Source organism: Sinohyriopsis cumingii, chromosome 9, assembly GCF_028554795.1.
Source record: "Sinohyriopsis cumingii isolate HCF-2022 chromosome 9, ASM2855479v2, whole genome shotgun sequence".
NCBI classification, from domain to species: domain Eukaryota; kingdom Metazoa; phylum Mollusca; class Bivalvia; order Unionida; family Unionidae; genus Sinohyriopsis; species Sinohyriopsis cumingii.
Window position 1 is genome coordinate 35,549,281 of NC_142969.1, and position 13,788 is coordinate 35,563,068.

Below are 13,788 nucleotides of genomic sequence, written 5' to 3' on the forward strand. Positions count from 1 at the left end.
CTTAATAGCCTATAATGACTTACATAACAATGAAGTATCCAGGATATAATTTGCAATTACATAAATTAACGTAAATAACAGATGTCGTTATGGGTTATCGATTTCTAGGTCAATACAAATATTTTCCAGTATCAGCAACAAATTGAAATAAACTAGTCGAAACATAATAAAGTTATAAGCTTAATTCCTGTATTAAACAGCCATGTAAAGCTTTGCAAACATAGCCGTTTTTTTCTGGTTTATTTGTTTGTCTTGTCTATGTTTTGTATTTGCCTTGGAAAAAGACTCATTTTAAAAAAAAAGGAGTCGAGAGCGCTCTTTAAATACTAGTTTCGCACTGATCATTGTCAGTTTAATGCATATATATATATATATATATATATATATATATATATATATATATATATATATATATATATATATATATATGACAAATGCAGTCTTCCTGTATATAAACTACGTTTCTTTGTCTGCTTGTTTTAGTATATTTCCTGAAATTATATCCTGGTATGAGTCATTTGAACTGTCCTACTGTATGCGAATCTGAATATTTTTTATGTAATTTAATTTTTATATGTGTTACGATTTCAAATGACACATTATTTACTGCATTTCATGCAGTTGGAAAGTCGAATCATGTGATCAATTCAATAATTTTATATATCCAATCAAATCGGCTCTTTCTTCAGCACACTAGAGTTTAAAAGCTCCGTTAATACCAAGATAATCTGACCTTTCCAAACTGTGGGGACTGTGAGCACATACGAGGTAATTACAGGCGTCTCATAAACAATGTTTACGAGGCATACTTCTATCTCTTTCTGGTTAATATTTATCTCTGGTATTTAAACAAAACAGGCTATGTATTATATAATTTTTTCATTCTCTACTTCAAATGTACTTAGTATGTATTTTTTAACCAAGAATCCATAAACGTTCCTGATATCTGCAGGTCATAATTTTAATGTATTCTTCTTATAGCAGTTTCTTTATCCACCAAATATTGACAATTTAAAATATTTAAGCTTCACAAATCTTTCTGGAGTCAATTTGCTCTTTCCATGTCAAGGATATTTCTTTTATTCTTCCCTACTTGTAATATATTCATGTATTTGTCCTTCAGCTCAACATGACGAAGTCCATTATCGTTATCGTTTCCTTTGCAAGTTGGATTGCGTTCCTGATGTACGAAGCGTCAGGTACTATAAATGTATTCCCTTAAAATAAGGCAAAACTAGAATCTAGTTATTGGACTTATATTTCTAACATTGGCCAAAGTACTGCCTACTTTTGAAAGTTCACTTGCGGCAAATGAACGCTTATTATCGAAATCAATAAAACGAAATCAGTAAGACGAAATCAATAAGACGAAATCAATCCAATACGACGACAGTCTTATGACTACACTCACTGCATATAGGTTATTAATGAATTAAGGGGGGGGGGCGCCGATTTGACTTTTATTATTATGTAATTACCAAATAATCCTATGTAAATAAAGAAAATAGATTACCTAAATACAAACAAATATAAGGAAATGCATAACCTCTAAAAGAAAGAAATATGAAAATTAAATATGTGTTTAAAATACGCGACCTGTCGTAAATCAGTTCCAATATTTCCTTGTTTCATTTTCAGTCAAAGTGATACAAGGAAAACACTTATGTCAGCAATAAGGAATGTAAAATCTTCAAAAAGCAAACATTGTGATCAGTTCTAGGTAGTAATGATATACTTATTTAAAACAGTAATGATACAATTATTTAAAGTAGTAATGATACAATTAATTAAAATGGTAATGATACAATTATTTAAAGTAGTAATGATACAGCTATTTAAAGCAGTATTGATACAATTATGTGAAGTTATTTAAAATAGTAATGATACAGTCATTTAAAATAGTAATGATACAGCTATTTAAAGCAGTATTGATACATTTATTTAAAGTAGTAATGATACAATTAATTAAAATGGTAATGATACAATTATTTAAGCCAAAAGTACCATTACCAACACTTTTGTGTGATCATCATTTATTTGAGAGGTTTCGCTTTATTTAACATATAACAAATACACAAGTCAGTATATTTGTTACACAGCAACATGTCAGTATACTTGTTACACAGCAACATGTCAGTATACTTGTTACACAGCAACATGTCAGTATACTTGTTACACAGCAACATGTCAGTACTCTTGTTACACAGCAACATGTCAGTACACTTGTTACACAGCAACATGTCAGTACATTAGTGTTTTGAGAAAAAAAAATTCATTGTGTGCTAGAATTCATTGACAAATTTATTCATTTCCTTAATCCATAAATAAAATTCTTAATATTACTTGGAGCCTTAGAAAATGTCAACATTTAAATTGAATGCGCTACAGTTTCACTCATTACTCTATTGAAAATCTGGGACTTTATAATTTGACTCATGAGGCGTGTTTGCACAATTTTGCCATATTGACATATTGTATTTTTATATTGCTCATTGTCCATTCTGTACTTTACTTGCACTCCTTTTTTACACCGCATCCGGCCATTATTTTGTTTAACTTCAATTCATCCAGATTTGTAATCTGACGGAACGTCTTGTACTGAATTTCCAATACATACATTAGTTTATTGTTGCTTGTATTATAAACAAGGCTCAACAGACTTGAAACAAAACAGAGAAATAAAACAAGATCTTTACCCATCAGTTACATATTTATCATGCTAAAATTTCTTTAAATATTTGCATTTAGAGAAAAATACCATACAGTCCTTGTCATTTACAAACATTTAGTGATTAAGTAATAATAACTTAAATTAGTATGTCACTTTGTGTACTTTCAGGTCCCAATTAGTATCTCTTTGTAATATGTATTATTTAATCTCTCATTCTTACATATAAATAACACCTAAGTGGTATCGATATTTCCCTCATATCTTCACATTTTGTATTTTATTCGTGTTCTAGCATTCTTAAAAATAAATTTATAACGATTGCCAGTGTTACACTACTAATAATCCCAGTCCGAGTTAGATCATTTGCAAAATAGAGCTATCCGTATTTTTGGAGCAACCGTTAACATTCTTAGGAAATGGAATCATAGTTTGTTGAGTGTGATAAGATCGGGTGAAAGAATTGATTTATATTACAATCTTATATAGACATGTAAAGTGCTCGGGGTATAGTGGTTATTAACCCAATATCATATATATCGAAGATACAATTTTCTTATTCTTCTATTAAAAAAAAAATCTTTTAATTTTGCTTTAGGCTTTCAAACGATGGAACCGAAATTAGAAGAACATGGAATACAACGGGATCTGAAATTTATTATAAACCATCCCCTTAATAAAGACAGACCTGCTACCACCCTTTTGGGACCACCATTATCGGTTCTGCAAGAATACTTTACATTACTACCGGTGCTGAACAGTATAGATGCATTCCATTTGAAACCGCTGCTTCAGGTAAAAGTGTACGTTGTAACATGTTTTCGTAAAATGATATGTATTTAAATATCGGACTCAAGAGTGGACACAATTGAATGTATGTGCCTACAATCAAATAGTTCCTCAGAATATCCATTAAAATTGATGTCATTTACAAGCATACCGAATGATATCATGTTGGCTGTATACCTACCTCTTCCTTTTGTTTACTTACAAGATTCACACATCCATCCATCAATAAATCCATCAATACATACATACATACATACATACACGCACGCACATACGCACGCACGTACGCACGCACACACACACACACACATACATACATACATACATACATACATTTATTTACTGGTGGCCAGCAAAGATAGTCGAGAACTTCAAGAAATACAAGTTGCCTATCGTGAGTTTCCTTTCTACATATGTTACTTCACAAATAATTTTAAGTCAGAAATAGCTTTAAAAAAAAGTAATGAATTTACAATGATAATGATCGTGAATAGGGAGAATAATCCATAATATTTCCAATGCCTACTGACTAAATAATCGGCATATGAAGATTGTCATTTGTACAGTTGGTGTTTTTTATACAATTTATACTAATGTAAGTAATAGGTCGTTGTATACATCATCCGAGCAACCCCAAAAAGATCTTTTTCTTCTTGCTGATGTGTATATTGTAAAAGAAATGCTAGTAATTATTAATCTCTTTCTTCAAGGTATATCAAGTAATTGACGGACTGAAGGCATCCGAGGTGGACGGTGTTCCCATCAAGGACCTCTGGCTCTTTCCTGGATATTACATGATGTCTTTGGAAGAAGTTGTTGATACGTGGGCAGTCCTGAAGAGAACATCTGATGCCTGGAATTTAGCGTGGCTACCCATATTTTCTTCACGCTCCGGAGATTTGATTGTATATGATACTAGCAACGGACATATGTACGAGATGTTAACAAAGGAGTCACTGGAATGGGAGATAGCACCCAACCTACAGCATTTTCTTGGAGATTTAGTGCAAAAGTTTAGCACTGGAAGAATTCATATTGATGAAAATGGACTTATGGATAAAAACGCTAACGAAAATAATGCTCGAAATAATGAGGACCGCAAAGATGAAATATCTGACACACTCATTTTTTCTGGTGACATTATGAATCATGTTAGAGCCGACATACTTCTGGGGGAAGAGAATGTCGAAGTACCCAATCTTATATTCGCTTGCACTAATATGCCGAACATTTGCCAAAACATTAAGAATGCAATAAACAGCGGAAAAACTAGAAATCTACAGAGAATAACAGATCCTGATCAGATAAAGAAAAATCGTCAAAATGCATGCGGACATGTGTCATGCAAAAAGGGGGACTCTTGCGATGAGTATCCATTTGCTTCAACATCCCAGGGCGGAACTGGTGCCACAACCATGTGTGTCCCTTTATCTGAGAATAACTCTCAAGGGGGACAACTCGCTCGTTTTTACAAACTCAAAAAAGTAGGAGACAAAGACTTTTTCTACATGCAATCGCCGTAGTTACAACGACTTAGTGATGGAAAGCTTTCACTAGTAATCCGACTGACCAATGTAAAGATCATTTTTTCGGTGTATATTACTATGAAGTGTGTTTTGAGCTAAAATTCATGTAATCATCTAACAGTTATACATTCAAAAGAAAGATGCAAGTATATATTATATTGAAGATCATGTATGCTTTAGGCTTGATCAAAATACAACTGTAAAAATATTTGATTGCATTTAGGTTGTTTTCCATCACCACTGCCAATGTACGTGTGTTATGTATGTGGCATACATATTTCTAAAATAATTTCTTCGTTCGCTTCTTATTTTTCTTCTAAATTTAGTCCTCATTCAAACGCTGCACAACTTACATACATAATTTGAGACTTTATCTTTTTCGAAATGCATTAAGTGTCATTTTTAGGAATATACATAGCATCCCATCTTCAAAATGACCTTCTCTCGTCCTCTTTTAATGCATGAAATAGCACCTACAATTGTAAAGTATTCGACAATAAACCTTCAACATATGGTCAATAAACTTGAATATCCCTCTGACCAATAACAACTGCTTAAATGCCAAAATTAAGACACATTTAAAAGCATTGTGCAATTATCCCGTGAAGTCTTCCTCAAGCACACGTCAGTTGTTTAGAAGAATTTTTTTCCAATCTCATATGACTCCTGCTTTCATTTTGACTCTGCTCTCTAAGAACTGTTGGGACCAGAGATTGAACATTGGCATGCATTGCAAAAATCACTTTTAAGTACATGGAATTCATCTGTATAATTTAAACTGATCATTCTAGCTTATGGAATAGCTTTGAGAAATTGAAATTTTTTAAACATATGGCCGTGAGATAAAGACAGAGATCAGGTGTTATCATTTCAATAAACCAATCTTTTAACCATCTGTATTCTTTTATATTCGCTTCCTTCTTGATGGCAGATTGTAATAGCAAGAAACCGATACTTAAAAATTTCCGACTGTTTCCTTTAGCGAAAAGAAAGTGAAACTATATACCGTCAAAATGTATTATATGAATAGGTTTGTCTAGCAATAAACATGTATTTAGCACCTTCCGATTGTTGCCAATAGTGAAAAGAAAATGAAAATATGACTTGAATTCTTCTTCATCTGACATTCTAATGAAAACCATGCGACCACGTTGTGAACTATAAAATAAATGTAATGAAGTTTTTGATTTAACGTCTCTAAATACAAGTATTCCTTGCCATTTTATATATCAGTAGTTGTTTTTTGTGAAATTCTTTGTTGATGTGTACCAAAATGTATGTCGGCATTCGAATATCTTGCAATAAATTAAATATTTTCTGTCATAAGTTGCTTTAATACATTGCCGATCTTTACGTTATGCACAACGAACAGTCAACATTAAAACATAATCACGTGATCTACGATTATATGTTAAACTTTTAAAGCCCGTTTGGAACTCGTGGTTTAGAAAGAAACTTAAATTGGTATACATATTGTGGAATCGCATTGCATCCCTTCGCCATTATATCTCTCTATCTATCTACCTACCTACCCGTCTATCTATCTATCTATCTATCTATCCATCCATCCATCCATCCATCTATATATATATATATATATATATATATATATATATATATATATATATATATATATATATATATATATATATATAAACTTACAAAGATATGAATAATTTTATCCAAAACAAATTGAAGAAAATAGCAAGGAAAAACACTGGTACACGTGTTTAAAGAAATCTAACTCACAAAATTTACGAAATGTTTCATATTATCAACGATGGTGAACGACATCGTTTATGTTGCTTGAAAATATAGACCCGTCTTTGCAAATCCGGCGACTGTATTACACAATAAACTCAAGTTCGATTCTAAACGCCAACAAGATGAAAATGTTTGGGAATCATCTTTCTTTTTTTAAAACTTAGTAATGTGTGATATATATGGTCAGATGCGTTGCGTGTTGGTCAAATGTCAGTGCTTTCCGTGACTAAGTCATATTAGGTTATTCGTGCCTGTCTGATATATATTCATTCATTGTTATGTTTTAAATAAGCAACTTCAGCTTAAATATCTGCTTGGACAGTTAAATTATATTCAGACAATATTTTCAAGAAACTGTGATGTCAAGTGTTTCGTCCTGACCTTGTTCTAATAATGCACTTTATTACAAGTCAATAATAATAATAATAAAATAATAATAATAATAATAATAATAATAATAACAATAATAAGTGCAGGTTTGAATACCTCCCACGTGATGCATTTCACAATATTTGCGCTCACAACAGAACCCACGTGACTCAATGATCCACTGGAAATTACTCCACACTTGTCAACAGGTTTATTATTAAGACTGAATTTAAGAATTCTAGACACCTATTTATAGCTCATATGCAGTCTAAAGTCATACATCAAACGTAAAGACATACATATCTCCCTTCTCACCATGTGGAGGTTTAATGTCAAGGTTACATGTTACATTTGTAAGACACTCACTGTATATCTCTATGCTGATATTGGTCCAAGATCACTAACGCGTATGACCACTAGCAGATTCGCTCGAAAACGAAATTAGTTTCAATGATATTCTCACCATGCGAAAATATCTCGCGGTTTGAGTTTACCTATATTCGGGAAACATTTTGAGTTTTTGGAGCAAAAATTAGCATTAAAATTAGGACTATCTTCAGATCTTAGCACAATTTAATCTTGTACAAGAATTAATCTATTTAATACTAGATGGGTACGCTGACAATAAGCAATCATCTTTCGTGTAAATCATCTTCATTATATGTGTGAAATCTACTGAGAAAATATATTTTAGCTTAATTGAAACGATGCTCTAACTATATATATATATATATATATATATATATATATATATATATATATATATATATAAAATTCTGCCAATAGACTATTTATACGGAAGACCGAAAATGATCTTTGTGAAGCAGTTTATAGAATTTAAGGTCTTGTAAGAACGCACGTTTATGTGGTCATTTATATTAGCGAAGCAATCCAGCTCTCTGACTAGGCAGGGATGCTAAGCCACGAGCTCTGTAGTTCATGTACAGACCATGATTGGTTGTTTATGCATCGATACCAACTACTTTCATTCCTGATGGAGAGACAGAAGTACCCGTGCTCAGTCTGTCACAAAATGAACTCGCAGAAAGTAAAATTAAACTTCCACATCAAGAACAAGCATGTGGATGAGTGGAATTGTGTAGACAGTTCTATATAATATGGGTTGAAATGTCAACTTAAATTTATTTGTCTGTACACTCTAAAATAAAGTCAATACCAAAACTGTGCGTCAATATATTTGCTTGTTTGCTGATTACACGCTGTTAAAGGTCAATATTTTTTACCTGCAAGGAAAATCCCTAATTAGTCCGATCAATCTCATTTACACACTGTGAACCCACGAATTGTTTGTCTAGTGTACACACAGCTTGACTACACAGTCATTATAGTGTCGAAACACATTACGACCTGACCCAGACACTCATTAAGAATGACTGTCGACATACCCTGTTTTTTTTCAAACGTGCAAATGGAGAGGCTTATTCTAAGTTTAATAAAAGTGCAACCATTTTTGCTTTTCGCGTGAATATATTTTAGACATGTACGTGTAGTTTACATTTTTGTCGTTTGACCGCACGTTTCACTTGAAACAATTTTATTCCTATGATGACAGAACATAGATGTTTTCTGTCCCATTTCATCTATTCCATCCTTCTAGCACTACAGTGTTTGCAATGCACAGATTATCCACGATGTGCATTCTTACGTGCATTGAAAAGATGAACATTACGTCATCATTCAGGGAAGATAGACGGATCTCATTCCACGGCGGACTCAAAATTAAAGGACTTACCGTGTAGCAAGCATTTTGTACGCTCAGCAGATTTCTCTAACTGTGAAGCGTCTGTCTTTTCTTTAGTTTAATAAAAATATGTAAATAGTTACACGTGTTATTAACATGTTAACTTGAGTTCTGCATTGGAAAACATAACGCCATAACAACATTGAATCATTCATGATCACTTCTTAAATGGACCGAAATGAAGTTTTATTTTACTAAAATGTCGTTGCTGTCTAAAGCCAAATTCAATTTGATGTGAACATCCTACATCCTTAGACGGGGGGGGAGGGTCAAGGTATTCACTACAAATCAGTAAATATGTGATCGCTCTGGTGGCCTAAGTGGTTAGAGCGTCCCCCTCGATGAGGGAGGTCTTGGGTTCGAATCTCGAGTAAGTCACAACAAAGACTTATAAAAATCGTACTAGCACTTGCCTCGCTCGGTGCTCTGCATTAACGGTTATTGTTAGGGTTTGTCGGCATGGTGTCAGGACAATCTGACTGGGTTGGACATAATGCTACATGTCTGCAGCATAATGCCCCAATGCTAGACACCACCATAAACTGCCACACTGCAGATATCGTAGTGATATCACTGAAAAATTGTTAAAGCTACGTTAAAAATCCAATTCACACACACACACACACACACACACACACACGCAGAGAAAATATTTCATTACCGTCTTGACTGGAGAATGTTATTTATTGCTAACATTTCCTGAATTTGAAAACAACAATTACAGCTATGGCATATTATTTATCTATTTATTAATTTTGAATGAACAACATAATGTTAATAAAACAGTTTATTTACTTTACCCATCGATATGTTCCACTCTTGTCGTCAAATGTCATTTGGTTCGCGGAAGCTCCATTAGGCCACTTCCGTAAATAATGTTTGGCTGCAAATACGGAAGTACCTGTATCTCTCAATTGATTATTATTAAATATTTTCCATTTGTTTTGTCTTGTAAAATATGTCGTACGGTTTCAAAAATGCTTTGGACTAAATTATACTTTTAATTCTTATTCTGGTACGGAATTCCCCGCGAAGGACAAATAGACAAAGGGAAGTAATTCTACTTAAAACTGAGAAAGAGACATATGCAGATGCATTAATGGATATATAGAGATATAGACTTCATTCAAAAGTAGGTACTAACGGCAGTCTCGCTTGGTGCTCAGCATTAAGAGGTTAGTGTTAAGACTGGTCGGCCTGGAATCAGGATTCTGTAACTGTGTGGGACATCATGCTACATGTCTGCGGCATGATACCCCAGTGCTAGACATCATTATAAACTGTCACACTACAGACACCGTAGCGATATGACTGAAAAATTGTTAAAGCTACGTTAAAAATCCAAATCACACACATACGCACACACACACATTTAAAAGTGCAAAACGTTATCAACCTAATGACACTATTATATACCATAATCCACCTTATTTTGATTAATGTATCTTTACTTTCATCCTGCTATTCATTTTTAGTTCCTTTCATCAATCTTTTTTTTTTTTTTTTTTGACAAAACTGCGGAAAACTGTACTATACGAAGGGAAGTTACGCCAGGTAGGTCCATTGTTTCAGATTGTTCAAGTGCGGCAGAGTGTATTGCCAAATGGATAAACTTTATGGAAACCATTATGAAAAGAACAGTTTTAAAATATGTTAAAGATAAAATAATGATTTCCGGGAAAACTGAGTAAAATTAAACCTCTTAAAAACTGTATCCGTGATTACAATAAATATTGATTCCCTTAATTCTAACAGTGACCAATGGTATGGCATGGTTGCTGGTAGAAAGAAGATGCTTGATAATCCGGATTCAAATGGATAAATGAGCTCTACTTACGTCTGGTCATATTTACAGTTTCCTCCTCAAATTTAAATTTTAAAGAACAAATAAATAATAAAATCATTAAATCGTTGGCAACACTTAAAGTGTCAGTAAACATTTGTTAAGGAGAACTGAAGTCAACGCATCTTGAATTCTTCAGACAAACACCTACTGTTTCAGTTTTAAGAAAATATGCTGCCATTTCAGGCAATCCAAGGAATTTCTCGACTGTTTTGGGAAGATTGAAACGAGCTGAAGGTGTACAATTTTAAAACTATCGATCTTTTTCTCTACAAAATACAATTACACACATACACACAACACACACACACACACACACACACACACACACACAGAGTCTTGTCAGAAGTATGATAAACCATACAATGTAAAATCTCAAATTCGGGGGGGGGGATGTGAAAATTTTAATGTGAATGCCCTTCGTTGATTCATCATGATGATTCTCGTCTCTATCGTCTTTTTGTTTTAATATTGGAACCATTTGTCTTGGGGAAACCAAATCGTGAGATGAAAATGAAAAGAAAATCCAATTTATGAGTCCTGAGCTACTATTAATTTATTTATTTTATTAAATTATTTGTGTTTTTATACATTTATTAATTTATTATTTCATTAGTTAATTTGTTAAGAGCGTATGCCTCGAATGCGGGAGATCGCGGGTTCGAACCCCAGCCGAGTCATGCCAAATGATTAGAAATGGTACGAGCAGCTGCCTTGCTTGGTGCTCAGCATTAAGAGGTTATTGTTAAGACTGGCATGCCAGGTGTCAAGTTAATGTTTCATTACGAATTTGTTTTGTAAATTACAAAAAAAAATCAAAATTAAAGTCCCGTTATGTACGGTTTGGTGAAAATATTTAAGCTCGTATTGTATATCAACTTTTAAGCAACTTGTAATACCTTCAGTTCCATGCTGGAAGCTGGAGTGAAACTTTATGTAAGTTTGAGAGAAAGATACATATCAGATGCAGTCTCCTTCTATCAGAAGCATATAAATATCGACATGTGAAAATTATTACACAAGTATACAAATCTACACACAAACACACACAAACATGCACACACGCATACACATATTTTGCCTTCTTTTGAACAGATATCGTTGTACATGTTAAGATCATAACAATCCAAATTCCGCCAAGGCAATGGAATAAACCGGTCTTATGTCAAATGGTATATTCTATTTGTTACAAATTCGAATCATCATCGTTATTGTTTGAAATTTGTTAGCGACAACGAATTTGCTATTTCATTTTCCACTGGCTGGGTGAAAATTACGTCTTGACCTTTGTGTATATGTGAAGCAAATCTTGGAAAATAGTGCTTTAACAATATTGGGTTTGTCGGTATCGAGTGGATGAATTTTGTATCCCACATACGCGGATCTCAACACTGCATAGCCGTATATCCTTCGTTTCTTCAAAGCATTTGGATCATCCGTCCAATTGCGGATGAATTTGTGTGTTGACATCGAATGGATGATATAGCTAGCATTATCAAGATAGTCATCACATTTGACATCTAATAAATGCACAATTTCGTATTCTTCGGAAGGTATGTCCTTTGCAAATTCTGGATTGATCGGACCATAGTTTTACTGAAAAGCGTAAGAGCTTATATTAAAGCCTAACGGTCGATGCAATGCTTTTTTATCGATTATTAATGAAAAATATAATTTTAAATGAATGTGAATGGAGCATGAAACATCTCGATCGGGACTACTTGAATTAATTAGAACATTCCATTACTAGGACTTCAAAAATTGAATTCGTGGATTAATATTTTTTTCATTTTATAGTGTTTTTTCCAGGGAAATAAATTATTTGTAAAATATTTCAAAGCTTGTTGTTTTCACTCTTTTGTTACTGTTTATTAGAGCCTAAACACGCAACATAACATCCTCGTTGTTTTTTTTTAATTGGCTTATAATATTTCCGAAAACTTTGTTGTTTTTTTTAAATTTGAATTCACATAGTTTTTGGAAACTTCGGTGAAATCGACAAGCTTTTTCTAAAATGTCATCAAAAATGGAAACCTTTCTTTTAAGTCATATCCAGGACCAATTATACCTTAAAAAACAGATTAATTAATTCAATTTGACAGAAAATATTATCTTTCTCTGGTAAATGCATCCTTGAAGCAAGAAATAATTTTAAAAAATTGTGGTCCAGTACATTGTAGGAAAGACTGTTTTGGATAAATGTGCTTTGATTTTGATCAGTAAATCTGTATCAGACTATGACATAAAATTAAAGGAATTATAACTAAAATACGAGATGGAATTGGAGTTGAGGCTGCTGGAACTTCAGAAAGAAAAAGAAGAAAAACAAATGCAGTTGCAATTATAGAAATTGAAACAAATGTTAGTACAAACAGAAAAAGAACAAATGCATTTCCAAGAGGAGTAAAAAGAGGAAGAAAGACAAGTGCAGTTACAATATGAGGAAGGAGAAAGAGAGAGAGACAGAAAGAAACAAATGCATTTAGAAGCGGACGAAAGAGAGAAAGTAAGACAAATGCAATTACTAAAAGAACAAATGCAAATACAATTAGATAAGGAAGAAAGAGAGAGAACATCAATTTAGAACAAAATAAGTGCAGCATGCAAGTAAAAACCACATTTTCACATCAAAAATAAAAGTTTTGATGTTGCAAAGAATATTAGGCTAGTGCCCCCTTTTAGAGAAAGAGAAGTAGAGAAATATTTTGCTCGTTTAGAAAAAGACTCTGACAATTTGAAATGGACAAGGGAGCTTTGGACTCTATTACTGCAATGTATACTCACTGATAAGGCTAGTGATATTTACAATTCACTGTCAGTTCAACAACATGGTGACCATGTTATGGATAAAAAAATGTAAATTTGTCATCAGACTTAGTCTCAGGACCCGTGACAGTCAGCACAGTGTCTGTTTTACCCGTTTAGGGCATTCATTTATCACCAGGCAACTACCTAGCTGGAGACAAGGTTGTGGTCAATACATTTGTAACTGACAAGCCTTAGTTGGATCATAAATTCGATCTAATTGAAAAAGAATTCCCTTATATATTCCCATCTTGTGCAGTTA

At 33.1% G+C, this 13,788-nt stretch overlaps 1 protein-coding gene across 1 annotated transcript; it reads left to right on the forward strand.

The window, feature by feature from the left end:
* The first annotated feature begins 627 nt into the window (after positions 1–627).
* Positions 628–6,309, forward strand: LOC149791545 (uncharacterized). Its single transcript, XM_089970070.1, has 4 exons — positions 628–768; positions 1,124–1,199; positions 3,267–3,463; positions 4,168–6,309. The coding sequence occupies exons 2-4, from the start codon at positions 1,130–1,132 to the stop codon at positions 4,978–4,980; spliced, it is 1,080 nt and encodes a 359-aa protein (XP_089826196.1). The 5' UTR covers positions 628–768; positions 1,124–1,129; the 3' UTR covers positions 4,981–6,309.
* Positions 6,310–13,788: the final 7,479 nt, after the last annotated feature.